The sequence below is a fragment of the Triticum dicoccoides genome, chromosome 4B, assembly GCF_002162155.2.
Source record: "Triticum dicoccoides isolate Atlit2015 ecotype Zavitan chromosome 4B, WEW_v2.0, whole genome shotgun sequence".
Lineage (NCBI taxonomy): Eukaryota > Viridiplantae > Streptophyta > Magnoliopsida > Poales > Poaceae > Triticum > Triticum dicoccoides.
In genome coordinates, this window is record NC_041387.1 from 97,208,636 (window position 1) to 97,236,551 (window position 27,916).

General features: G+C 45.6%; 1 protein-coding gene, 2 long non-coding RNA genes, 4 other non-coding genes and 2 pseudogenes across 19 annotated transcripts; 1 reads left to right on the forward strand and 8 right to left on the reverse strand.

Annotated features, from left to right (window-relative positions):
- Nucleotides 1-5,139: 5,139 nt before the first annotated feature.
- LOC119293410 (translation initiation factor IF-2-like) lies at nucleotides 5,140-6,062 on the forward strand. Its single transcript, XM_037571899.1, has one exon. The coding sequence runs from the start codon at nucleotides 5,180-5,182 to the stop codon at nucleotides 5,783-5,785; it is 606 nt and encodes a 201-aa protein (XP_037427796.1). The 5' UTR covers nucleotides 5,140-5,179; the 3' UTR covers nucleotides 5,786-6,062.
- A 2,720-nt stretch (nucleotides 6,063-8,782) lies between these two features.
- Nucleotides 8,783-21,654, reverse strand: LOC119295256. 4 transcript variants are annotated; one of them, XR_005143849.1, is made up of 4 exons: nucleotides 21,419-21,654; nucleotides 21,226-21,322; nucleotides 9,207-9,311; nucleotides 8,783-9,055 (listed from the first exon to the last, which is right to left on the reverse strand). It is a non-coding gene; the product is annotated as an uncharacterized LOC119295256 (long non-coding RNA). The 4 variants fall into 4 exon arrangements; XR_005143851.1 differs by having other exon boundaries at nucleotides 8,783-9,085; XR_005143848.1 differs by having other exon boundaries at nucleotides 9,045-9,102.
- LOC119296615 lies at nucleotides 15,573-15,692 on the reverse strand. The gene has a single exon (XR_005145338.1). It is a non-coding gene; the product is annotated as a 5S ribosomal RNA (ribosomal RNA).
- On the reverse strand, nucleotides 16,039-16,157 carry LOC119296429. The gene has a single exon (XR_005145202.1). It is a non-coding gene; the product is annotated as a 5S ribosomal RNA (ribosomal RNA).
- Nucleotides 17,012-17,129, reverse strand: LOC119296624 (annotated as a pseudogene).
- On the reverse strand, nucleotides 17,480-17,598 carry LOC119296542. Its single transcript, XR_005145277.1, has one exon. It is a non-coding gene; the product is annotated as a 5S ribosomal RNA (ribosomal RNA).
- On the reverse strand, nucleotides 17,950-18,068 carry LOC119296614. Its single transcript, XR_005145337.1, has one exon. It is a non-coding gene; the product is annotated as a 5S ribosomal RNA (ribosomal RNA).
- Nucleotides 18,418-18,537, reverse strand: LOC119296435 (annotated as a pseudogene).
- Nucleotides 21,655-23,509: 1,855 nt separating the features above from the next.
- On the reverse strand, nucleotides 23,510-26,660 carry LOC119295255. Of its 10 annotated transcripts, none has more exons than XR_005143845.1 (7): nucleotides 26,277-26,660; nucleotides 25,961-26,074; nucleotides 25,833-25,872; nucleotides 25,504-25,572; nucleotides 25,283-25,394; nucleotides 24,277-25,175; nucleotides 23,510-24,029 (listed from the first exon to the last, which is right to left on the reverse strand). It is a non-coding gene; the product is annotated as an uncharacterized LOC119295255 (long non-coding RNA). The 10 variants fall into 10 exon arrangements; XR_005143840.1 differs by having other exon boundaries at nucleotides 25,961-26,160; XR_005143842.1 differs by having other exon boundaries at nucleotides 24,277-24,667; nucleotides 25,105-25,175; nucleotides 25,833-26,160.
- Between the last annotated feature and the right edge of the window lie 1,256 nt (nucleotides 26,661-27,916).

A 27,916-nucleotide genomic window follows, 5' to 3' on the forward strand; every position in this document is an offset into this window, starting at 1 on the left:
TGATTTTCCGAAGCCCCTCAGTGGGGTGGCGTCCACCTGATGTTGGGTGGATCAAGATCAACATGGACGGTGCCATCAACAGTGAAGCTCGGTGTGCGGGAGGAGGCGGGATAGCTCGATCTCACCTGTCGTTCATTGGAGCCTGGAGTAAACCCTTCCGGGGGTGACAGATCCCCTCATTGTTGAGGCCTTAGCTCTATGGGAGGGAGTCATCTTCGCTCACCTGCGTGGTTTCTCACATGTGGTGATGGAACTGGACTGTTTAGAGGTTGTCAACCTCTTGTTGTCGCGTGACAATTCGAGATCAGTTGTTGCGCCTATTCTAGATGATGTTGGGGAGAAGTCTACAAGTTTTATCTCTTTTTCTATTAGACATGTTCAAAGGGATGCTAATGCTATGGCAGATCTATGTGCTAAACAGGCATGTTCCTTGTTGGTTTCAGACTGTTGGCTGGAGGGTTGTCCATCCTTTCTCCTTAGTAGCCATAGGGCAGATTGTAATCACATGTCAACTATGCAATAAAGCTCCCCAAGTTTGTAGCAAAAAAAAAAAGATACAACAACTTGATTAGAATGCCCGGTCCCGGCTCAAGAGACGTGCCAAGGTCGCGTCCCAGCCACTAGTATTAATAAAGCCACCGAGCGTACCACAAGGTTTCAAAGCAACCACACGAAGGCCAACAAAAAACAACACAGAAGAAGATAGTACAGACAACCATCACAGGCAATAAGCAGTTCCAGACGGACACGCAGGCCGGCACAAACTAAACCAACACACACTGACTACAAGAACATTCGGTACTTATCGTTTCTGTTTTCATTTTACATCAGAAAGCTTCTCCTACTTCACCTGGTGCCACCCCTTCCTATCTTTCGTGATCGAAACAAATTTTTTTTTTCTGAAACAAGGTGATCGAAACAAATCGCTCATGGGCCTACGCATCCCCTTGATAATAGCTTCGGTCAGGGAGTTTCGACAACGGTCCAAGAATTCTGGAACTCATCATATTCTTCGAGTAAAAGTGCATGTTTTCTGAACACCCATAGAATCTTGTCTGAACATTTCGTTTCATTTCTATAAAATGGAACCGGGGAGCCGATTCCTGATGATCAAGCAGAACTAGAGTTGAGTGTCTTTGCAGAAAGTGCTCAAAATCCGGACGCGTCACCAACTCACGAACTTCATAAACCTAGTGAGTCCTCCTGTTATGACATCCAAATCGGTCCTCAGCCTAAGGCTACAAAGCATGTAGTGCTCCTGTAGCCAAAAGTCACTTCTGAACTGCATGTGATCTCACAGCTAGCTTGCTGCACTAATCCAACTTCACTGTTTGTGAGAGCTCAGTGGTCGAGTTTTCGTTCTCCATGAGCGCCGATCAATTGATCGCGAATTTGAGCACTGAAAACGATCTCAGACAAGGACGGAGAAGCTGCCTCGCCCAGGCCCAATCCAATGGAGATCCAGCATGTATCTCGTCGGTGACACGCATTACGAGTAGCAGTGTAGTACTGTACTAGTGATATAGGACTGTTAACAAAACGATTCATCTCTGTGGTGAGAAGATATGCAGAGGTCGACACTTTATGATGCATGACTGTCGGCCTGACAACACTCACCACTTTCTTCCTTCACTTCTCTCTTGTGCAGATGAACGATCTCGATCTAGTTATTTGTCATCTTGCAATGGTTAAATTTTTAGTTGTAGCAGTGGATTTTGCTAACAAAAGTAGTTAGTTACACTGAACTTAAATAGTACTGTATTACCTCCTTCCAAATTGCTTGTCTTAGATTTGTTTAGATACATTCGTAGTTAAACAAATCTAAGACAAGTAATTCGAAAATGAGGTAGTACGTACGTACCATCAGTTAATCTACAGTTTATAATACTTTGATTTAGTAGTCGGGTCGAAATCAGCAGTGGTTAACATGAAACCCAAATAGGTGCGTGCTTCGTCAGTCCTACAGGCTACTTCCGCCTAAACAGCACATGCCTTAATTCCCACAAAAAGGTGCAAGTGACAGGTAAGTGAACTGATCAGATTCACATCAACTCTTTGCACTCATGCATGCAACTGTTTATCAGAAAACGAGAGCCTACCAAACTCACGAGGGCAGCGTTTCTGCACTTCAGGATCATATACAACCTGATCCCCAACTTGTTCAGGTAGCTGGTAGTACAAATCAACACGTCAGGCTGAAGCTGTGTGTGTACCTAGGTCTAGGAGTTGTCCTGTTCTGTTCACTTGTTCAGGTAGCTGGTAACAGTTCGTCGTCCTGTTTGTGTATGTAATAATCAAACATGGTTGCCTCCGTTTCGATGAGGCAAATCTTTTGCCTCCGTTTCGAAGAAAAAAAATCAAACATGGTTGGCCAGCTGACTGTGCCGGTTGAAAGATGTGGGAACCATTTTTTGTACTCCAGAATCTTGCCACTGCTCCTCTGTTTGGTTTGTACTACGAGTTTAGCCATCACAGCTCAACAGAGAACACAAAATCATGTCTGCTGCTGGAGTCAGCTGACGACAACGACCTGTGCGTCTCACTTGTGTACTTCGAACCGAAAATTACACACGGGAAAAATACCATTTCCCCGTGAAGTAGACGCTGAAATGGATCAGTGTGCTGCTGATCTGACATATCAAACCCTGTAAATTTCACATTCCTTTCCTCGAATGCGCAAATCGGGTGGGTGGGATGGGAGAAGAACGTAGTTTCTCCCTGAAAACCGGGAAAGAGATTTCCATCAAAAACCGGGAAAGAGAGAGCGAGATCATGGACAGATTGACCACAAACATATGCCAAACTGGTTCATTCAGAGTTCAGAGAGCGATGATGACGATGGTGGACAGGGCAGTGTCCGGTTCATGCGTCTTCGCGGAGAAACCATTTCTTGCATCGACTTCGATTTTCTTTTCTTTGAGACGTCGTACCGGCTATGCTACGGAAGGGGGAAAACAGAACACCTGACATGGCCCAGGGAACAACACCTAACGGGACCGTACTCGATCTCAATCGCAAGGCACGATGTCGCCGTTATGCAGAGCACATCATTTTTCGTCACGACAATTATATTATGTAAATATTGTACTTTACACGCCTCAAAGTCGACCATGGACATGCATACGAAACTGGGAGAGACAGGGAGCGGGCAAAAGGCATGTGAAACGCAGCAGGCAAAGGTAAACCTTAGGAAGAAGACTGGAGGTTAAAAGAAAGACCTAGGAAGAAGACTGGAAACGAAAGACACGCACGCTCCTCTCAGTCAGTCCTATCTACCACCACCCAGACCCAGGCACGCACGCGTAGAGCCGAGCCAGCCACCAACCGCAGCAAAATCAAATCACTACAACGCCGCACCACCTTTCGCTCCCCTCCAGTAGTCCTGCCCCAGTCGTCCACTACCCACGCATGAACACTGCACTGGGACGACATCTGGACCCCTCCTCAAGTTAAGTGATTATAAATGCGCAATGCTCAATTCTGCACAGCAGTATTCGCAACAAAATATTGAGGCACAGTTGATTAGGTGATGAGTAGGGTGCTCATGTGTAGGAATCATTATGTTGCGCGTACATACATTGAAGTTGAATGGGCCAGCTTAGTTTAGCGGCCGGGCATCAAATGCGTTCCTTTTGTTCAGGGGACGGTATTCCTTTTGTTCGGGGACCTTTTCTTTGGGAGTGTTGAGGGGACTTTTTTTGTGTGTGTGGAAAAACTTTCAAGTATTTATCAACAGTCATAGTACAAGGAACACCGGAAATATAAAACTACGTCCAGGTCTGTAGACCATCTAGCGACGATCTTTGATCCAGCCAATGCACAACGAACACTATAGTAAATTCTTGCTTCCACTTTCCCTGCAAATATTTACAGCATAGTTGAGATATGAAGCAAGCAATTTTTTTCCCTTTCACTGCAAACATCTCCGAATGACGGCTGATCGACGCTGCTTTCAACCTCCTCCACCTCCAAATATAAATGACATGTAAGGAGAAGAAGCGGCGGCCACCGGAAGATTCAGGGTACAAAGCTCCCTGAATGTAGTACGTACATGATACGTACGTAGGTTTCTGGAAACCGGATTCTGAATGTGTATGGCAAGAAAGAAGGCAACCAGCTAGCTAGCCTTGCGTCTCACTCGTCCTCCCTTCTACGGATAACCATTACATACGTGTACCTCCACATGTCACCCACTGCATACGGCCCAAGACATACATCGTGTATATGTTATGTCCAATACGATCTTATATGATCCCACCATATCACTTCAGTGCTGTGCAATTGAAGCAAGACTTTACCAGAGTACGCATTGACATTGTTAATTTCTCTCTTTAGTTGAAAACAAAGTTAAGCTATCATCTAGCACATGTACATCTGTTACTAACTAACATTGTTAATGTGTCCATTAGCTCGAAATAGAAGCCAAGTCAGCCATATATGTTTAACATATATGGTAGATTGTACCTACTAATCAGATTGGGCACAAAGATGGCGAAATTTAACCACTTCTGCGCTACAGAAATTAAAGACCTGCGTGCATGATTTAGGAAACCGATAGGATAGTACTGGGAAGACGGGTTTGGGAAGCAACACGGTGGCTTTGTTTGGTCCTAACTAGTGCGAGTAACCATAAAATACATCTGCAATTTAATTTGTGTGCATGGACTTCATATAGTTTTGTACTAGAAAGGAAGTTGCATGGATTCCATCGGGCCTGCTTTACTTAGTTTTAAAATTCATTTTTGTACGAAGAATTCGCATGGATTCCGGACGTGCTTTAGTTAAACTTGTGCTGCCGTGCCTACTCCGAAGAAATAATGATTTCAAGTTGGGAATCAGAGGCACTATCCGCAACAATTCAACGAACTTCTAAACAGCCTTCGGTTAATCATTTTATAATAACGAATCAACTTTGCAAATAAAAAGGAAAATGGAGGACGCATTCCCTTGTCACTTAGCAGCCAGGAAAGAGAGAAATGGAAAAAGAAAAGGATATATATAATTTTGACAAACGAATAAGCCAGTGGTACATGTAATTTTGAGAAACAGAAGGGCCTCAAATGCTAATAGCTCCACCATAGTACTTGGTGTACGTATTTATCAGCCCTTTGTGTTGTGTCCCCGCCTTGCCCACACTCGGCTACCATCTAGCTAGCTACCAGCTTCCTCTCTCGTGCCCATGACGACCCGGACGCAACCACCACTGCCGACGCGGCCGGCTCAGGCTCACCGGCGCCAACGCGCGGCCTCCCACTCGTCTTCGTCGTCCTCGTCGTCGTCTTTCTCCACGGCCTCCTCCGCCGCCTCCTCGCCGTCGCCTTCCCCGCGCACCACCTCCATCCCCTTCTCCTGGGAGCACCACCCGGGCATCCCCAAGAGCCACTCCTTCCTCCGCGGCGCCGCGGACCCTGCTGCCTCCCCGTCCCCGCCGCTCCCGCTCCCGCCGCCGATCCGCGCGCCGCCCTCCCGACGCCGCGCCAACCGATCGGCGCCAGGCGCGCCCGGCGCCGCCGCCGACCCCTTTGCCGCCGCGCTGGAAGAGTGCACCAGGGAGCGCACCAACGCCATCGACATCGACGCTCTGTTTCCTCCTAAGCCGGCGTCGGCCGTCCGCGCCGGGCCGCGGCGTTGGTCCATCGCCACTGGCGGGGTGGTAGGATTACTGGACCTGTACGGCTGCAAGAACGCCATGGGCGTCGCCGAGGGCGCCTTCGTCGTACGCCGACCGGTGGTGGCCGTCGGGCGGGCGGGTCAGGGCCGTGCTGGCCGGCCCGGCAAGAGATAAGGGCCCTTCCGAATTCTGAGATCCATCAACTGTGTGGGCTCAACCAGGTACATAAATAATGGATGTGCGCAGCGAGTGGTGGGAAAATATCGAAAAGAAATCTCACCTTTTCTTTTCGTTTCTTTTTATTTTCTTTTGCTTGTACTTTGATGGTATTCTCAATTCTACTTAGTGGATGTGATTCATACATATAATTGAGAAAAAGTGATACATCAATCGATATATCTTATATGGCTCTTTGTCTATATATGTAAATAATGCATGTGTCTTACTGCCATGTTCAAATAGTCAAGCTTTCGCAAAATTTTAGGTCTTTTCAGAACTTTTTTCTGTTTGCGAGTGTAATAGGGGAGTTTTGTTCCATAGTTGCAGGGTTATAATCCTCTATTGCAAGCTGCTTGATACATACTCCCCTCGTCTGAAAATACTTGTCATCAAAATAGATAAAAAAGAATATATCTAGATGTATTTTAGTTCTAAATATATCTCTTTTTGTCTATTTTGATGAAGTATTTTCGGACGGAGGGAGTAAGTTTCTGGGGGCAGTTAGCTACCCTGGAGTATTACCATAAGCTGACGTGGCTAAGCCGTTGTGTGTCAAGCAAGCTAAAGCGATTGCAGAGTCCGATTGAAGAAGGATCGACAAATCAGACAATTGCTCTTGAATTCTTAGACCATTTAGATACTGCCGGTCTTTGGTGAATTAAAAGTATAATATTGCAACAGATCCACGGATAGACAACTTTTTTTTTTTGAAATTATACCGTACAAAGACATGATGCTTTTGAGTAATATCTATTTTTGGGTATATTTACGGTAATATCTGAGTATATAAACCTTCTCAAAGCTTTAGATTTCTTTGGCGAGTGTTCAAGAATTGCGCCGGCTAGAACTAGGCGTCAACAATTTGAATGCGATCCGAATTCAAAAGTAACCAATAGATCGTTGTTGTCTCTATATGCGTGCATAATGCCATTACACTAATTGATTCGGTGGTTAGGAGGATATTGTACCCTATCACATCAGGGATCAACCTCTAGCTTAGAGGCCATGCGTGACGGAATATTTCTTCATGGGAGGCAACAAGGTGATTTCTTCTTTTTCATGAAGAAGTTCTCCGACCCATTAATAATATGCAAACAATACAAAGTTCTCCAAAGTTGAAGAAAAAATACAGCCGCGTCTATGGAACACATTGCGGCAACTACAAGCACTGAAGCGCATTGAAGGCGTCTGACCATCATTGCCCCTGCCTCACTGAAGTGAGGAAAATCATATTGTAGTGGACATCCAAGAAGTCGTCGTGCCACTCCAAAGGAGCAACAAACCAGAACAACAACCGTCACCGACGATGAAAAGGATAGATCAGAAGGGTCATACCTGCAAATACACCAAAGACATTCCAGAAGATCTAACGGAGACACACATTGTCCATCGGCGCTAGGCAATGTCGTCGATCAACATTTTCTTATTCTTTTGCACTTACACAAATTCTAATGGCTGAAACCCACATTCTCTAGTTAAGAATAGTTATTTCTGGTGGTCTGATAAATATTAAAAAAACCACTATTACTGGTATGAACCTCTAGTACCAGATCTTGAACTTTTGGTTGAAAACCCTACGTCTGACCTTCGATGGTTGCATGAAGCTATTGTTTTGGATATTGCATAGGCATGCTCTCCGGGGTGAGAACCAACGATCAACCTTTTATTGTTAGATATGGCGACTATGGCGCTTACGCAGTGTTTCCTTGTCAAAGGTGTTGCCTGTGGAGACATTTCTCGTAATCCGTGTGTTGTCCAAGACGATGGAGTTACTGTGTGTGGTTAGTCACGTCCAATTTCTTTGTTTCTTTTCTGATCCCTTTATCCTTTTGTTGTATGAATCCCCAATATTTTGACCAGGTGCGAATAGTACGTTGTTGCATAAATCGGATGTAATTGATATTATCTTGGTATTAGTATGGTACGCTTCGGTGAAAAGAAATTGAAACAAAAGAATGTGGAAAAAATATATAGCGCGACGAAAAAAAGTGGCATTATTGGCCGTCCTGCCTACCGGAGAACAGAATCGCTTGGATCTATCCCACTGGCTGAAGCGGATCCGAAACGTTTGTTAAATGTTCGTGGGGACGTACGACTGCCCGTGGCCGTGCATTATTTGTCGAGTAGCTGTGCTCCATTCACTAAATTTCTAAATCTCTGAGGCGATGCGGGTGAGAGTGGGCAGACAAGTCTATAAGTTAGCAATAAAACTTCATCGGGATCGCCGCAAGCCGGCGTATAGTAATAGCAACAGAAAAAGCAGATGTATGTCACGTCCCTTACTTGCTAATTTGAGTTCAAATGCGTATGATTGATCAAGTCGGCACGTTGCTATCTGATAGAGAACTTTGAGCTATTCTAAATAGAGGAGAGATTCGCTGAAATAGTTTGGATTTTACAATGAATAATTAAAGTGCACGCCGAATAGGATTTGGCATGTCTCCGGGCTCTCTTGTTGCTGAGCTCCATCCGTCTTCTATTTCTTCCCTTTCAAATTACCTGAGATTTTAGTGTTGTCCTAAAAGCTAAAACTTTCAAGCTTGACCAAATATTAAAAGAAATGCTGATGTATATTGAATGAAAATATATCTTATAGGGAATAATGAATGAAACTACTTAAGTATCATAGATGGTAATATATACCTATATACAAGAAATTTGACCTAGGACAAAATTAGAACTTTAAGTAATTTAGAATGGAGGGAGTGTTTTGTGAATATTGAGAATTTTTTTTAGAAAAGGAGGATGACCCCCGGCCTCTGCATCTGGGCGATGCATACGACCACTTTATTAATTATTCTCACAAGACCTTATAAAGTAATACAACAGTAAGACTAAAGCCGCCGTCTAAGCACCTTTATCCAGCTGATGAAGGGGCGCAGATAGCCTGGGCCTAATACCAAACAGACATCGTAGCCAAACCTAACATCTAAGACCTGAGAAACCATCCAGGACGCCTGTCGGGCATGGGTCTCACCGGTCCGGCGTGCACTCAGATGCCGCCGCCGCCAACTGCCACCGTTCCATCTTCAGAACTGTACTGATGCATCAACCTTGCTCGGTCTAGCTATCGTCGATGCCACCACGGCGCCAAACGACACCTCCTCCCTGCGCGCAAACATCTGAGCACGTCACGGTCGCCACTGATACACCGCAGCGCCATGCTGCCAGGTATCACCAGCCGACACAGCTTGAAGTCCTTGGAAGATCTGTCGTGCGTAGCACCTGCCGACCAGGCATGACAAAGCGTAGCACCTGTCGGTCAGGCATGACTTGACATCACCCCCGAAGCTTGTGAATATTGAGAATTAATTTATAGTGAATTCAACTTAGTAGCTTAGATATAATCACTTTTGAAATTGCAAGTGGCACTTACCATATGTTGCCGAGCTGCCATGCAGTTCTTCACTGCTTTTAGCATCCTTTTGGGAGGAAGAAGATAATCACTTGTCAGCACAATTTGCAACAATAGTTGGTCAAGCTAAAAGAAATTTGATATAGGACAAAGTTAGAACTCTAAGTAATTTAAAACCGAGGGATTATTTGTCATGGTATGTAACATTCACAAGTAATTTATAATTAAATTCAACCTAACTACTCCCTCTGATCCATAATAAGTGTTGTGGCTTTAGTTTAGACTTGAACTAAAACCATGACACTTATTCTGGATCGGAGGGGGCAACTTATATATCATCAGTTTTGGAATTTGAACAGGAATATATCCTATGGATGCCAGCTGCCACTGACTTCTGTAATTCTTCACCATTTTTGGCATTCAGGTCAGGAAGAAGAAGATAGTTACTTCTCCGCACAGTTTGCAACAACAGGTTGCTGTTAAATTACTATGCCCATCATTCACTGACGCTGACGACTACCTTTTCTAAAGAAAATTATAATAATTTATTTATTTTTGTATATGAAGCACATAATCATATATTTGGACCGAATTTGGCAAGGGTACTTGCCCTTTTTTTAAGGAAGAGTACTTTTTATAAATGGATGGTTTTCCCCCGGAAGGTCTTTTGCTGTGAAGAAAACACAATACAAAAATAGCGTGTGATTGGACCTGAGTGCAACAATCTACTTTAGAATACTTGCACTGTTCAATATATAGTTGCCGCACTGTTAATATTACCCCCTCTGGCACATTGCATTCTCATTTTTCGTGATAACATTATGATCATTATTTTAGTAATAATATCCTTACAATTACTAAGCTCCTTAGGAATAGAGGTCTAGGAGAGCCCCAATATTTTTCCTCAAAATGGATCCCGCCTGTAAGGGTGTGATTGGATCATGGTTCTGACACTACGTAGCCAACAGGGTGGCGACCCATGTAGTGCTACTAGTGGTTGGGGTGCGCCCCAGGCGCACCTCTTGAGGCCGGATTGTGCGCTCTAATCTTGTCTACACAGAGCAGGGCAGCTAGTTGGGTTCCTAACCTAAGCTTGATTATGCATGTTGGGCTTCTTCAAACTTACCAATATCAAGCTCTTAGATTAGGGTGGCTGGCTGGGTCCAGATATTTAGAAATGACCATCAGTCCTTGATCTCAGCTTAGCACAACAGAAATAGTCACAACATTGAGTTTAGAAATGACATCTGACATTCATACAAGAGACCTTCATTGCCGTCACAACATGAATTTAGAAATGACAAACATAATTATAAGCCGAAAGATAATTACAAAGAGGACTTTTAGTAGCAATGATGCAAGCAAATTATCCTCATAATCCGCAATGGAGTTTCCAACAGTCTCCCACTTGCACTAGAGTCAATAATCTAGTTACATTGGGATGTATCGAACACCCATTGCGTTCTCGTGTTGATCATGTTTTGCTCTAGGGAGAGGTTTAGTCAACGGATCTACTACATTCAGATCCGTATGTACTTTACAAATATCTATGTCTTCATCTTGAACATTTTCACGAATGGAGTTGAAGCGATGCTTGATGTGCCTGATCTTCTTGTGAAGCCTGGGCTCCTTGGCAAGTGCAATAGCTCTAGTGTTGTCACAGAAGAGTGTGATCGGCCCCGACGCATTGGGTATGACTCCTAGGTCGGTGATGAACTCCTTCACCCAGATAGCTTCATGCGCTGCCTCCGAGGCTGCCATGTACTCCGCTTCACATGTAGATCCCGCCACGACGCTCTGCTTGCAACTGCATCAGCTTACTGCCCCACCATTCAAAATATACGCGTATCCGGTTTGTGACTTAGAGTCATCCAGATCTGTGTCGAAGCTAGCGTCGACGTAACTCTTTACGACAAGCTCTTAATCACCTCCATATACGAGAAACATATCCTTAGTCCTTATCAGGTACTTAAGGATGTTCTTGACCGCTGTCCAGTGTTCCATGCCGGGATTACTTTGGTACCTTCCTACCAAACTTACGGCAAGGTTTATATCAGGTCTGGTACAGGTCATGGCATACATGATAGACCCTATGGGTGAGGCATAGGGGACGACACTCATCTTTTTTCTATCTTCTGCCGTGGTCGGGCATTGAGCCGAGCTCAATTTCACACCTTGCAACACAGGCAAGAACCCCTTCTTGGACTGATCCATATTGAACTTCTTCAATATCTTATCAAGGTATGTGCTTTGTGAAAGACCTATGAGGCGTCTTGATCTATCTCTATAGATTTTGATGCCTAATATGTAAGCAGCTTCTCCAAGGTCCTTCATTGAAAAACACTTATTCAAGTAGGCCTTAATGCTGTCCAAAAGTTCTATATCATTTCCCATCAAAAGTATGTCATCCACATATAATATGAGAAATGCTACAGAGCTCCCACTCACTTTCTTGTAAACGCAGGCTTCTCCATAAGTCTGCATAAACCCAAACGCTTTGATCATCTCATTAAAGCGAATATTCCAACTCCGAGATGCTTGCACCAGCCCATAGATGGAGCGCTGGAGCTTGCATACCTTGTTAGCATTCTTAGGGTCGACAAAACCTTCCGGCTACATCATATACAGTTCTTCCTTAAGGTGACCGTTAAGGAATGCCGTTTTCACGTCCATTTGCCATATCTCATAATCATAGTATGCGGCAATTGCTAACATGATTCAGGCGGACTTCAGCTTGGCTATGGGAGAGAATGTCTCATCGTAGTCAATCCCTTGAACTTGTCAATAACCCTTAGTAACAAGTCGAGCTTTATATATGGTAACATTACCATCTGCGTCCGTCTTCTTCTTAAAGATCCATTTGTTTTCATACATGGATCCTATCTCGGATTGCATGGCTTCAAGCCATTTGTTGGAATCTAGGCCCGCCATCGCTTCTTCATAGTTCGAAGGTTCACCGTTGTCTAACAACATGATTTCAAATACAGGGTTGCCGTATCACTCTAGTGCGGAACGTGTCCTTGTGGACCTTCGAAGTTCAGTAGGAGCTTGATCCAAATTATCTTGATCATCATCATTAACCTCCTCTCTTGTCGGTGCAGGCACCACAGGAACATCTTCCTGAGTTGCACTACTTACCGTTTCAAGAGGTAGTACTTCATCAAGCTCTACTTTCCTCCCACTTAATTCTTTCGAGAGAAACTCTTTCTCCAGAAAGGACCTGTTCTTGGCAACAAAGATCTTGCCCTCGGATCTTAAGTAGAAGGTATACCCAATGGTTTCCTTAGGGTATCCTATGAAGACGCATTTTTCCGACTTGGGTTCGAGCTTCTCAGGTTGAAGTTTCTTGACATAAGCATCGCATCCCCAAACTTTTAGAAACGACAGCTTAGGTTTCTTCCCAAACCATAATTCATACGGTGTCGTCTCAACGGATTTAGACAGTGTCCTATTTAAAGTGAATGTGGCTGTCTCTAGAGCGTATCCCCAAAATGATAGCGGTAAATCAGTAAGTGACATCATAGATCGCACCATATCCAATAGAGTGCGATTACGACGTTCGGACACACCATTACATTGAGGTGTTCCAGGCGGCGTGAGTTGTGAAACGATTCCACATTTCCTTAAGTGCGTACCAAATTCATGACTTAAATATTGTCCCCCACGATCTGATCGTAAGAACTTTATCTTTCGGTCACGTTGATTCTATACCTCATTCTGAAATTCCTTGAACTTTTCAAAGGTCTCAGACTTGTGTTTCATCAAGTAGACATACCCATATCTACTCAAGTCATCAGTGAGAGTGAGAACATAATGATATCCTCCGCGAGCCTCAACGCTCATTGGACCGCACACATCAGTATGTATGATTTCCAATAAGTTAGTTGCTCGCTCCATTGTTCCGGAGAACGGAGTCTTGGTCATTTTGCCCATGAGGCATGGCTCGCATGTGTCAAACAATTCATAATCTAGAGACTCTAAAAGCCCATCAGCATGGAGCTTCTTCATGTGCTTGACACCAATGTGACCAAGGCGGCAGTGCCACAAGTATGTGGGACTATCGTTATCAACTTTACATCTTTTGGTATTCACACTATGAATATGTGTAACATTACATTCGAGATTCATTAAGAATAAACCATTCACCAGCGGGACATGACCATAAAACATATCACTCATATAAATAGAACAACCATTATTCTCGGATTTAAATGAGTAGCCATCTCGAATTAAACGAGATCCTGATACAATGTTCATGCTCAAAGCTGGTACTAAATAACAATTATTGAGGTTTAAAACTAATCCCGTAGGTAAATGTAGAGGTAGCGTGCCGACGGCGATCACATCGACCTTGGAACCATTCCCGACGCGCATCGTCACCTCGTCCTTCGCCAGTCTCCGCTTATTCCGCAGCTCCTACTTTGAGTTACAAATATGAGCAACCGCACCGGTATCAAATACCCAAGAGCTACTACGAGCACTGGTAAGGTACACATCAATTACATGTATATCACATATACCTTTGGTTTTGCCGGCCTTCTTGTCCGCTAAGTACTTGGGGCAGTTCCGCTTCTAGCGACCACTTCCTTGCAATAAAAGCACTCAGTCTCTGGCTTGGGTCCATTGTTTGACTTTTTCCCGGCAACTGGCTTACCGGGCACGGCAACTCCCTTGCCGTCCTTCTTGAAGTTCTTCTTACCCCTGCCTTTCTTGAACTTAGTGGTTTTATTCACCATCAATAGTTGATGTTCCTTTTTGATCTCTACCTCTGCTGATTTCAGCATTGAATATACCTCAGGAATGGTCTTTTCCATCCCCTGCATATTGAAGTTCATCACAAAGCTCTTGTAGCTTGGTGGGAGCGACTGGAGGATTCTGTCAATGACCGCGTCATCCGGGAGATTAACTCCCAGCTGAGTCAAGCGGTTGTGCAACCCAGACATCTTGAGTATGTGCTCACTGGCAGAACTATTTTCCTCCATCTTACAGCTGAAGAACTTGTCGGAGACTTCATATCTCTCGACCCGGGCATGAGCTTGGAAAACCATTTTCAGCTCTTCGAACATCTCGTATGCTCCGTGTTTCTCTAAACGCTTTTGGAGCCCCGGTTCTAAGCTGTAAAGCATGCCGCACTGAACGAGTGAGTAATCATCAACACGAGACTGCCAAGCGTTCATAACGTCTTGGTTCTGTGGGATTGGTGCTTCACCTAGCGGCGCTTCTAGGACATAATCTTTCTTGGCAGCTATGAGGATGATCCTCAGGTTCCGGACCCAGTCCGTATAGTTGCTGCCATCATCTTTATTCTGCAGCGATTGCAGCCTCACAATGAAGCCGAACCAATGAACCCTCAAACTCCTCTCTGCGTGGGCATCCACTGTAGCGTCTTCCCCGGCTTCGCGTCATCCCCTTCCTAGGCGTCGCCGTCGTCCATCCCCCTAGTGCTCTTGGTGCAGCGTGGCAACGTGGTCAAGGAACGACTTCCATCAGACATGGACTGTACGTGGAGATGCTGACAGTTGGGTCCACGGCCGCACACAAGGAAATGCCTCCTTATTACATGCAAAATAATGATTCCTCCAGCTAACATCTAGGACCCACCGGAAGGGCCTCTGTATTTCACGAAAAAAATGTTCCCCCCGCTGACAGGTCGGACCGACCAGCTATATCTTCGCACGCAAGGAAGTGCCTCCTTATTACGCACAAAAAAAATAAATACTCCCCCTGCTAACTGGGACCAAGCATAGTGGGAGGCTGACTTGTGGGCCTACTAAGTTGACAGGGATGGAGGGCTTTGTCAACTTAGTCAATATGAACGATTCTAGCTCCTGTGACCGTACGATGTCCATCCAACGGCCATAGTGCTTCTTCAACCTCTTGTCTTCTTGCTCCAGCCGCCCAAAGCAGCGCCGGTCCTGCCACCTGTTACTGCCTCCCGTGGCCGGCTTCGATGTGAGGCTGCCGTCGCCGTAGAATAACAGGGGGTGTGGGTGAGTGGAGGGATGGCCTGGCCAGCGGTGGGATTTCTACCGGAGAGTCAAGAACGTGTGCCAACCCCTATGCATAGGTTCCCAATGTCACGAAACCCGCAAGTTGATCACCAAAACATACATCAAGCCATTACAACCGTTGCCCCTCCTACTTTCTCCCCCGCTCAACTACGGAGATGAGTTTACCACGGTTTCCATCCCTCCCTCTCTACTACAGCAACACGTGTTTTCCACCCCATTTATAACACGCTTTTTGCGCCACAACGTCGCCCCAGCAAGCATGAATAATGACCAGCGAGCTAAATCATATCCACAACGTCAAAACAATGAAAACAGGTTTAATATATATCGCACACGTGCGTTATCTTTGTCATGACGCGCAAAAAAAATTAAAAAGGGAATGCAACACAAGGACTTCCCCAAGAGGTCACCCATCCTAGTACTACTCTCGCCCAAGCAGGCTTAACTTTGGAGTTCTGATGGGATCCGATGCTTTAGTGCTGGTATGATCGCATCCGACATGTTACCTCCTTCGTCCCTTATGCTTGCCCTCCCAGCTCCATTATAAAGACGTTTGTACATTGTTTCTTACTGCTATTACAACCGTTGCCCCTCCTACTTACTCTCCCACTCAACTACGGAGACGAGTTTACCACGGTTTCCACCCCTCCCTCTCTGTCATAGCAACACGTGTTTTCCACCCCATTTATAACGCGCTTTTTGCGCCACAACGCCGCCCCAGCACACGTGAATAATGAGCAGCGAGCTAAATCATATCCACAACATCAAAACTATGAAAACAGGTTTAATATATATCGCGCACGTGCGCAATCTTTGTCACGACGCGAAAAAATAATAAAAAGCGAATGCAACACGAGAACTTCCCAGTAGGTCACCGATCCTAGTACTACTCTCGACCAAGCACGCTTAACTTCGGAGTTCTGATGGGATCCGGTGCTTTAGTGCTGGTATGATCGCATGCGACATGTTACCTCCGCCTTCGTCCCTTATGCTGGCCCCTCCTAGCTCCATCACAAAGACATTTGTACATTCTTTCTTACTACCATTACAATCGTTGCCCCTCCTACTTACTCTCCCGCTCAACTACGGAAACGAGTTTACCATGGTTTCCACCCCTCCCTCTCTGCCGCAGCAACACGTATTTTCCACCCCATTTATAACGCGCCTTTTGCGCCACAATGCCGCCCTAGCACACATGAATAATGAGCAACGAGCTAAATCATATCCACAATGTCAAAACTATGAAAACAGGTTTAATATATATCGCGAACATGCGTTATCTTTATCACGACACGCAAAAAAAATTAAAAAGGGAATGCAACACGAGGACTTCCTAGGAGGTCACCCATCCTAGTAGTACTCTCGCCCAAGCACGCTTAACTTCGGTGTACTACTCTCGCCCAAGCACGCTTAACTTCGGCGTACTACTCTCGCCCAAGCACGCTTAACTTCGGCGTTCTGATGGGATCCGGTGCTTTAGTGCTGGTATGATCGCATCCGACATGTTACCTCCGCCTTCGTCCCTTATGCTTGCCCCTCCCAGCTCTATTACAAAGACATTTGTACATTCTTTCTTACTACCATTACAACCGTTGCCCCTCCTACTTACTCTCCCGCTCAACTACGGAGACGACTTTACCACGGTTTCCGCCCCTCCCTCTCTGCCGCAGCAACACGTGTTTTCCACCCCATTTATAACGCGCCTTTTGCGCCGCAGCGCCGCCCCAGCACGCGTGAATAATGTGCAGCGAGCTAAATCATATCCACAATGTCAAAACTATGAAAACAGGTTTAATATATATCGCGCACGTGCGTTATCTTTGTCACGACGACTTCCCAGGAGGTCACCCATCCTAGTACTACTTCGCCCAAGCAAGCTTAACTTCGGAGTTCTGATGGGATCCGGTGCTTTAGTGCTAGTATGATCGCATCCAACATGTTACAACCGCCTTCGTCCCTTATGCTTGCCCTCTCAGCTCCATTACAAAGACGTTTGTACATTCTTTCTTACTACCATGACAACCGTTTCCCCTCCTACTTACTCTCCCCCTCAACTAGGGAGACGAATTTACCACGGTTTCCACCCCTCCCTCTCTGCCGCAGCAACACGTGTTTTCCACCCCATTTATAACGCGCTTTTTGTGCCACAACGCCACCCCAGCACACGTGAATAATGAGCAGCGAGCTAAATCATATCCACAACGTCAAAACTATGAAAACAGGTTTAATATATATCGCGCATGTGCGTTATCTTTGTCACGACGCGCAAAAAAAATTAAAAAGGGAATGCAACACGAGGACTTCCCAGGAGGTCACCCATCCTAGTACTACTGTCGTCCAAGCACGCATAACTTCGGAGTTCTGATGGGATCCAGTGCTTTAGTGCTGGTATGATCGCATCCGACATGTTACCTCCGCCTTCGTCCCTTACGCTTGCCCCTCCCAGCTCCATTACAAAGACGTTTGTACATTATTTCTTACTACCATTAAAACCGTTGCCCCTCCTACTTACACTCCCGCTCAACTACGGAGACGAGTTTACCACGGTTTCCACCCCTCCCTCTTTACCTCAGTAACATGTGTTTTCCACCCCATTTATAACGCACTTTTTGCGCCACAACGCCGCCCCAGCACGCGTGAATAATGAGCAGCGAGCTAAATCATATCCACAATGTCAAAACTATGAAAACAGGTTTAATATATATCGCGCACGTGCGTTATCTTTGTCATGACGCGCAAAAAAAATTAAAAAAGGAATGCAACACGAGGACTTCCCAGGAGGTCACCTGTCCTAGTACTACTCTCACCCAAGCACGCTTAACTTCGGAGTTCTGATGGGATCCAGTGCTTTAGGGCTAGTATGATCGCATCCAACATGTTACCTCCGCCTTCGTCCCTTATGCTTGCTCCTCCCAGCTCCATTACAAAGACGTTTGTACATTCTTTCTTACTACCATTACAACAGTTGCCCCTCCTACTTACTCTCCTGCTCAACTACGGAGACGAGTTTACCATGGTTTCCACCCCCCCCCTCTCTGCCGCAGCAACACGTGCTTTCCACCCCATTTATAACGCGCTTTTTGCGCCACAACGCCACCCCAACACGCGTGAATAATGAGCAGCGAGCTAAATCATATCCACAACATCAAAACTATGAAAACAAGTTTAATATATATCGCACACGTGCCTTATCTTTGTCATGACGCGAAAAAAATAAAGAGGGAATTCAACACGAGGACTTCCCAGGAGGTCACCCATCCTAGTACTACTCTTGCCCAAGCATGCTTAACTTCGGAGTTCTAATGGGATCTGTAAGTGCATCAGTGCCCCTTAGTGATTTTGGTGTATTGAAGACTTATAGGTTAAGCATTTAATGCGTTTGTGAGTATACACATGTCTTATTAGATGCAGAGGAGTTTGATATATTCGATGAAAGTCGACCCCTAAAAATGAATGTCTTCAGTTGAAGACTTTGGTCCATCTGAAGACTTTGATATTGATGAAATTGGTGTTACCATGAAGACTTGGAATTCATGCGAGGATTATGAAGCTTGAAGACTTTACTTTCATAGTTTCGCTTCTCTCTTTCTTGAGTCATAGGAAACACCGTACTGGTAAATGGGGTCGAGGTAAAACTAAGGAAACAATTTCCAACTGATGCTCAAAGCCTTAAACTACCCAAAACCTCCGAGTGAAGCCTTTGGAAATCTCATACAGCTAAGTCAATTTCTTCAGTGACAGAGACGTAGTTCTTCTGGTCTCTGAAGACTTTGCACTTACTGAGGAGTTAGGATTTCGCCAGTGCGAATTGCCTACATGTGAGGAACATGATAGCCCTGAGGATTTTGAGAGTTCAAAGTTCCGACCGTCGTTGTGCTTAGCGCCAGCTGTCCCAAAATATCTTCCGACCAAACGGTCATATCATTTAGGGGCATTTATGTCATGTCACGTTGGGATCTGCTCCGGCTATAAATAGCCATCCCCTACAACCACTAGCCGGTTGGCTGCTCAGAGAGAACTTGACACTCGTCATAAGAGAGCAACCCGTCCTCCGAGGACTTTGAGTGAAAATCATGAGTGAGGAAAAACCCAAAAACCCAAAACAACCAAAACCCAAAACCCAAAGTGATTGAGAATCACTGAAGAGATTGTTCCTGTGTGGAACCGGCGCTTGTTACCTTTGAGGACTGTGCAACTTCCAGACGGTTAGGCGTCATGGTCTAGAGCATCCAAGAGTCATTGTGGATCGCCGGGTGACCAAGTTTGTGAGGGTTTGGAAGTCTGCCCTGAAGACTTACCACGAGTGATTGGGCGAGGACTGTGTGTCCTTAGCTCAAGGGGAATACGGTGAGGACTGGGTGTCTTGGACTAAGTGTCCTTGACTGGTTGTCCGGGACTGTGTGTCCTCAGGTTTAAATACCTGGCCGCCCTAACCAGGCGTACAACTATCACATCAGTTGGAACTGGTCTACCAAATCATTGTCTTCATCAAGTTACTGGTTCTATTTCCTAAACCTCTGAATTCCTCACTTACTTGTTTGTATGTGTGTATTGTCTCTGTTTCGAACACCGTGACTGAAGACTTTGTCTGAAGACTTTCTCAATTTCCCCAGACCAATTTCTTTAGTCTCCTTGTTCTTCACCTGCCTTATCCTGTTTTCACGCTTACTTCACTATGTGTATGTTTCATTTCATTCTGATGACTATGTCGCTGTTATGCTATTCATACTCGTGATCGTGTTTATCTGCTGCTTTGTAGTTCTTCACTCTTGAATTTCCTCACCTTGAAATTCCTCAGTGAAGACTTTGTTAAATTCTGTGAAAATCGCCTATTCACCCCCCTCTAGTCGATATAACGCACTTTCAATTGGTATCAGAGCAAGGTACTCCCTTGTTCTGTGTGATTTTGGTTTAACCACCTGGAGTTTTAGTTATGTCAACCGAATGTATGATCAAGGTTTCTGCGGGGTGTCCTACCTTTGATGGGGCCTACTACCCCTACTGGAAGAACAAGATGCGCATGCATCTTGAGGCAATTGACAACGATCTCTGGTTCATTGTGGAAAAGGGTGTTCCATCCGTCTCTCCCTCTGTGAATGCTACTGATGTGAAGAGATTCAAGCAACTCGATTTTCAAGCGAAGAATATCATCTGTGGCCATCTGAGCAAAGGCCAATACGGAAGAGTGAGTGCTTTGGAAACTGCAAGAGGTCAAGGGCGATGGGTCGGGGTTCATGCCGCGGCGCAGTGCGGCAGTCATCGGCGAGCATTGGATCGAGCACGCGGTTAACAGAGGGTATGCCGACACCCAGAGCGCGTCAAACGCATGCCAGGCGCCGTGTCTTCACGCGGTCATCACCCTGGCATGGTCAAGACGACGTCCAAGCACTGCCAAACCTTGTCTACGCTCAAGTCCACGCAGTGTTTAGTGTAGGAAAGGCAGCTTATCTACTGATCCTATAAGAAACGACATCGGCAGGTGTTGCTTCTCGGCTTTATGTTTTTACCTCACACTGATTGGTGCTTGCCACTGTACTTCCTCTGTCATAATCATCATTATGCTCGTGTATTTCAGAGTCTTTGGTATGTAGATCATGTAATCCCTCTAAGAAAAGATAGATAATCGCAGTATCTGCAATTAACATAAGGATTTGGCCATGGTCTATCAGTCGGTACAAATATCCACATTACATCATCGATCCTGCAACCAATAGTATCATACTATCATAACCTTTCCAAGATGCACTAAAAGAGTGGTGCATGAAAAGAACTGAAAGGTTATGATAGTATGATACTATTGGTTGCAGGGTCGATGATGTAATGTGGATATGATAGTGCATCTTGGAAAGGTTATGATAGTGCATCTTGGAAAGGTTGAAGCAACAGCAACTAAAGATTGTACACACTACATCGCCCGTCAACAACAGAAGGCAAACAGATGGGAAAACAAATCACTAGAGAAATGTACAAATGGATGGTATCAATCTCAAGTGTTTTATTAATTATGATAGACGAAAGCATGTGAATACCTCTTTAGGACAAGTATTTTCAGTTGGCTTGGCACTTCTTTTTCTATTAACAGCCGAAAGCTTCCGCTGCTTTACTTCTGTATCCATGGGTCCAAGCCTGCAAGGATTAAGAGCGTGCATGGTTCAAGTCATATACCAAGTAGGCACTGCAAAAAAATGTTGAGAACTAATAAGGAGAAAGGAGCTTAATTACATGATACAGCATCCAGGCGCAGCCCTCAAGACATGTGAAGCAGAAAGACAAACATCAACCTAGCGCAATGAGACAGGCTCAGAACCAATGTTTGCTTGCTGCCAAATTTCTTAAGCAATGCTGTTATAAAGTCAGAAGGTGCGATTCCTTAACTTGACTGGGACCTCACATATTTTACCAAGGTGGTTGTAATGTCCAGCAGAGCCTTTGCATCCCCTATTTGCTCACTGGGTCTCTGCACTGCAGTGTGGAAGAACATCTCATTTTGTGTTTTGTATATAGCATCAATGTTTCAAAGCTACAACCAATAAAATATAGAAGATAATAGACATTTTATTCTACGGTAAGGGCGTGTTCCAGTAGGAGAGGGGGATTTGGATTTTAGTTGGATACAAATCCTTCAGATTCCGTGTAATCTTTAAAAAAATCCAAAAGCCCTCATCAACACCCCTTCAACAAACATTTTGACATGGCACAGTGAGCTCAAGGCATGCCAATACTCATCCACGTTTGTCTGGAAATGCAATCTTGCAGACAAACATTCATGCAAAACGTGTTCCAAATGGACATGCAAGAACAACCTGCAGTCTATTTATGATTTATACTACAAAGAGATCTAAAATAAAACAGGGCAAAACTATGAACATGACGTGAAAGTAAATGTATGATCATGCTGCACACTCTACAAGATGCACCAAGGCTACATGAACATAGATTCATATCATTTGCTTGATGGTTTACTTCTAGTGATATCCGCTGGACACCTGTAACTTAATATGCAGGAAAAAGGTAAAGCTCTCCTTTATTGTTCGGCAGAAGCTCACTTACGAAAAACTGGACCGATAGACGGATCATCCTCCTCTCGGGCTCTCGCGACCGCGTCGCCCCCGCGGGCGACCTGCCGCGCCCCGATCTCCTTCTCCAGCGACCCACCCTCCTCCTTGCCTCCCTGCCATCGTCATCGGCGCTCGCCGCCGGGCCTGGCCCGGCCGACGCTGGCGGCGGCGGCCCCCGCGCTTTTCCCCTCTCGGCTTCCTCTGGCGCGGGACGGAGCGGGCTGGGGGGTGTCCCTAGGCGGCGGCGGTCCGGCGTGGCGGCGGGGTCCTGGCGCTGCGCGGGCGGATGGCTGGACGGCGGCGTCGCCGTTGGTGGCGGGGTAGCGCGGCGGCGCGTCCTGGCGGCGCCCGCTCGGCCCAGATCTGGGCCCTTCGGGCCCCATCTGGGCCCGGGCGAGCCGGCGGAGGGGTGAGCCTGCAGCGTGACCTCCAGGAGGCCGGGGCGTGGCGGCGAGCGGCGGCGGGCTGGCGACGCGGATACCGAATTGCTGCAGCGTGGCGGCGGGGCTTTGCGGGCCCGTTTGGCGTTGACGGGGGAGGTGTGTCCCTCCTGCTCGGTAGCGGTGCCGTTGCTTCCATCGTTTGGCGTTTCTCTTCGGGTCTCTTGGCCTCGTGGTGGCGTTCGCAGTGAGGCGGCATGGGTGGTGGGGCAACCGTGGTGGCGCAAGGTGGTCGACGGCAAGCTGGGTGGTTGGCTTCGATCCGGTTGGGCGGTGGGGTTTGGAGCTGGGAGAAATCCTTGCCGGATCTTCCGGCTCCGGTGTGGTGATGCCTGCGGGTGCCACCATTCCTCCCGGGAGGGTGCCGGTGGTCTTCATTCCCCTCTACCCTCCATGTGCCGGGGGAAACCCTAGGATTCGTCCGGGCAGCAGCATCGTCGGCGTCGTTCCCTTCCTGGAGGTGCTGCTTGGTACTCGGAGGATCGGAACCTAAGATCGTGGTGGATAGTTTTCGGAGGGCGCAACGGTTGTAGGTCATTCGCGTCTGTCGAGCTGCCGGTGTTGGCATTGTTTCCTTTTCTTTTTCTTTGGCTTGTTGTGCTGCTCGCCCCAGTGTCTGCTCTGTATCGGTGTTGGTGCTTTGGAATACAAAGCGGGAGGAAACCCTTTTTCGGTAGAAGCTCACTTACAGGAGGAAATTAACTTCGTCAATTATTTTGCCTATTCAATGAAGTTCCCAACTGCTTTTGCTTTCTGAATGTAGTTCATGAATAATTTTTGTACCTGTCATTGAATTTGGCAATGCAAAAAATAAATTGGATTTGCACTTTAATATACCAACAGATATAGTAGTTTTACAGAAAAATATACGCCAATCTATGTAACACATTTTTTAGGGGAGAGGCATACTGCTTTACTAAAGATGGTCATAGCAGCCTCCTTTTTCAAGAGACACTGTGATACTCTCGAAAAAAAAAAGTTTAGACACTGTGACATTGTGCCATCAACTGACAAAATTTCTTCCTTAACAACCTGCAATATCCTAGAAGGGTAAGAAGAACACTTACACAGAACAGGCCAGCAACTTTGCTGAACTAATGCATATCTGGAATTAAACCTAACATTATGTAGTGTGTTAATGAAAGGCGCAATAAACTATAAAATGCATTGCCTTTTCAAATAATTGGCCGCAGATGTCAGTATGAGCAGCATCAACAGTTTCTTAGAGAATGCAGACACGAACTTGGAATGCCATCAAAGCTTCTGTTTCATCCTTGCTCGGCTCTCCTTCAGCAACAAACTGTTGAAGCTTCTGTTCCTAGTGAAAATCAATTCCTGCTCGTACCACACAAGACCGACAATGTAAAACAAGATGAAGTAAACGCAGTCAGTTGCCTTGCCCCGTATTACGCAATACTGGCAGCTAAAATGATAAGCATCAATATCAGTGCTTAGCTAATGCCTGATGGTGTATAATGAATGATTGTGTACTAATGCATATAGGATATGCACATGACAAGGAGGGGCTGACGGCGCCTCTAAGAGAAAAAATAGTGAAGAAACTGAGGGTTAGGGGACTGACCAGGAAGCAGAACGGGCACTCCAGGAGATGGTACACCCGTGGATGGGTTGGAGATGAAGTTGACGACAAGAACGACCTCGACGAGGACGCCAGCCGTCACACCGTATCAGAGTCAGCGCTCCTGCTACTGGGGACGAACAACTTGACCTTGAGGTCGACACCGACCAGAACATCGTCGACAACCTTGTTGTCCTTGGACGGCGGCGACGAGGCGAGGCACAGCTTCTTGGGCAGTCCGACGACCTTCTTGTGAGCTGACCCACAAGAACCCATCTCCGGTAGACACAGAAGCCGTGGAGCTCGGCGACAACCGCTCGATCGGGTGGATGTCGATGGTGAAGTGATCAGTAAAGAAGTTTGACTGAGAGCTGCCAATCTGGGAAACATAAGCCTGAAGAACATACTTTCTTTATTGTACTTCCCACAAGAGTGAGATATAAAGATTGTCAGACTAATCTTTGGCCCCTTTTTTCAGAAAATCGGCAATTATAAGTTAAATACCAAATAGAAATACTTGCACCCATATCAAAGAGGAAAATACTGGCACTGTATTGCCACTGATTATAAATAAAAAATGAAAAACAGCACCACATACTGCATTGCTGTACAATATGCATGGGCTCCCTCAGAAAAATGCATGGGCTCCAGTAATCATTTATTTGCATTGAAAATTAAGACCATCTTGCTATCAGCATAAAAGGGAGATGCACTTCTATAGTACCAAGAACAAAACATAGGATTCTTCTAGAATACAATATCAGAAGAAGCATCATTCTACCATTTAGAGAAAAATAATCAAGAAGTAAAATCCCAGTACATGGAACTTACAAGGGAGGAGTCGCTTCGGATTTTTTGCTCTGACTTCTCGTCACACAGCCAATAATAAAATAGGAAAAGGTCTACACAAACAGACAAAACATAATGATATGCCAGAAAAATCTAACCTATCTTGTGAACAATCAAACAATCACAAGAAAGAAATTTTAAGAAAGAAAAGGAGCCTCACCCCATGGTCACGGCCGAGCAACCACTACACGGACAGCACCTCGATCTTGACCGTCGTCAGGTAGTTGGACCACTCCAATGCCCCAGAACGACCAACACGATCCACAAGAACCCTACAAAATCAACAAGTTTAAGGATGAGGGAAAGATAAAGCTAAAATATTCAGTTAAGGCATACTTTCATTCTTTTAACAGTATATCAAGTGGTAGCTCGCTTAGGTACCTATCGTTCCTGTAAAGAGCAAGCACATGGCCAATGAAATCTATAGTATCATCACTCAATTCATGTTTCCTAGAAACAAATAACAAATAACAAATAACAAATAAGATTACTTGCAATGTAGGAGGTAATCATTCCATTTTTAATGGAAAATGCAGAATAGTACATGTACTGAAAGAAAATGTTCTGCAACTCTATCGATTTTCTCAAAAGAGAGTAAATTATTAGGCCAATCCCTTCTTCTGAAAAAAAATGAAAAAGAACCAGTGTAATGCTGAAGATGCATGTGCAATTAGAACAAGCATGTATTCTTGACTAACAATGAGACTTACAGTTAGCGCAACACTTGACCAAACTAAGGCTCGGATAGAACTGCAATCAAGACGCAGGGGCGAAGCGATATTCAGAATTTTGCATCTATCTATAGTTGGATCCATTGGAGGAACAAGGAGAGACTCACTAAAAGGGGACTGGCGGGGAAGCAGATTGGGCACTCATCAAGGTCGGGCCTGGGGTCGTCGGACCTCGAGGATGAGCCGGCGCAGCGTCGACGTCTGGGGTGCAGGTAGAGCCCCTGCGGCGCCATGTTTTACAGGACGAAGGCGCGATTCACACCCAAATCAGCCAGGAAGATCACAAAAAGCCATGAACGTGCTCGCTCTATCAATATCCAAAAGTAACAGTAATTTTGGATGGGAAACGAGAAAGAAGGGAATGCAGATTAACAAGCAGCCTAACATGGCTCATGTGCCGCCCAAGATCGAGCTCGAGATTACCTGACGGCCTTGACTCGACTCGGCGTCCCTTGGCCTACCCTCTGAACAATCCCCTGTTGTGCTCCTCTCGTACCCAAAGAGCAGCCTCCACCCCTGCTCCTCTCGTGGCGGCGATGGAGGTCGCCTCCCCGAGCCAGGGCCGTCTGCACCTCGATGCCATCCTCTTCCCCGCACCCATAGACGAGCTCAAAGCAGCGGCGGTGGTGCTAGTCGAGATTGAATAGGGTGAGAGAAGAGTCGGGGTAGAAGCGGGCCATCCTCCGGAAGCCAGCGGCGGTGACGACGGCGACGGCGGCGGCGGCGGAAACCCTAGGCCCGGGAGGAAAAAATGAGGGAGAGAAAAAAGGACGATGTGAAGCTGGGTCGAGAAGGAGTAGGCGTTCGTTTACGTTTCTCTCCTCGTTTGATACAGTAAATTTAGGCACAGTAAAAAATGGACAGGTGGATCACCCCAGCGGTCGCCCTTGTAGCGACTGCCGACTGTTATTGTGTTGTATGTGCATATTGTCTTGTCGATTTTTTCTCAGTCGGTTTATCAACCACCTTTTTATTTTGGTCGGTTTTCCAACTAAAATACTTCCAGCCTATTTAAAAAATTATGATTCCGAGCAAACGCACAGGTCCCGTCCATGTAGCATTATGCGCGTTTGCATTGGCAATTATTTCCTTTTAGTTTTTTAGCCTATGTTTTATTTCATCCAGTTTTTTCAATTAAAACACTTTTTATTTATTTTTCTAAATATATTCAGGAACTTTCTTGTGAATTTCTAAAAATGTTTACAAATTTGAAGAAATGTTTGCGAATTCAAACGTTATTCCCAAGACCAGAAGGATCGCTCTACATGTTAGGCCTAATAACGCCGTTGCAGTCCATGTTTGCTTGACCGCCTCTGCTGTATGTGCGAAATATCAATTGCTATAATAACCATTGGGAGAAAAAATATAATTAATTAACAGTGCGAAAAGACGTGCGTTACATCTAGTAGTAGTTATATGTCATAAAACTGTACTCCCCGTGTCCCAAAATAATTGCCATGATTTTAGTTGAAACAAAGGGAGTACCATTTAAGATGGTATAACATATATTTTATTTGTTAACGTGTGCGCTATTTAAATAAGGACGGAGAGAGAGTACTTGTTACTCAGGTAGAAATTAAGGTGGTTCTTAACAGAAATTTTTCATGAATGCATGGCCTTTTGATGAAAGCACTCTAGCTAACAGAAACAATATTTTGCAAAATAGGCGCGGTTGGCATGGCCAACATCTTGGTAAAAATCTTGGCGAAACTATAACCAAGCTGATTGGGCGGAACTGCTCTATCTTCACCGCCCCGTCCTTATTTGGCAGCAAAACAATGTTCACCAAGTTTAGGAGGCTCAAACAAGAACAGTTAAGGTTCACCACTTGGTCAATGGGGGCGCGGAGATCGGCCTTGATGATGTCCCAACATACACAGAGAAACAAGCCAATAAATCCATCAGGGTCGTCGCCTTCTCAATAGGCATAGAGAAAATCGTCGCCTTAATCTCGTCCTCGTGATAGCGGCCTCCAAAGCTGACAAGTTAGCAGGTTCTTACCGCTCTGGGGTTTGGCCAGCATTTTCGAAACCGAATTTGCTCTCTTTTTGCCTCATCTACCT

Excerpts from the sequence above, each read along its gene's own strand:
- LOC119293410 (XM_037571899.1), top strand. The coding sequence starts at position 5,180 with ATGACGACCCGGACGCAACCACCACTGCCGACGCGGCCGGCTCAGGCT.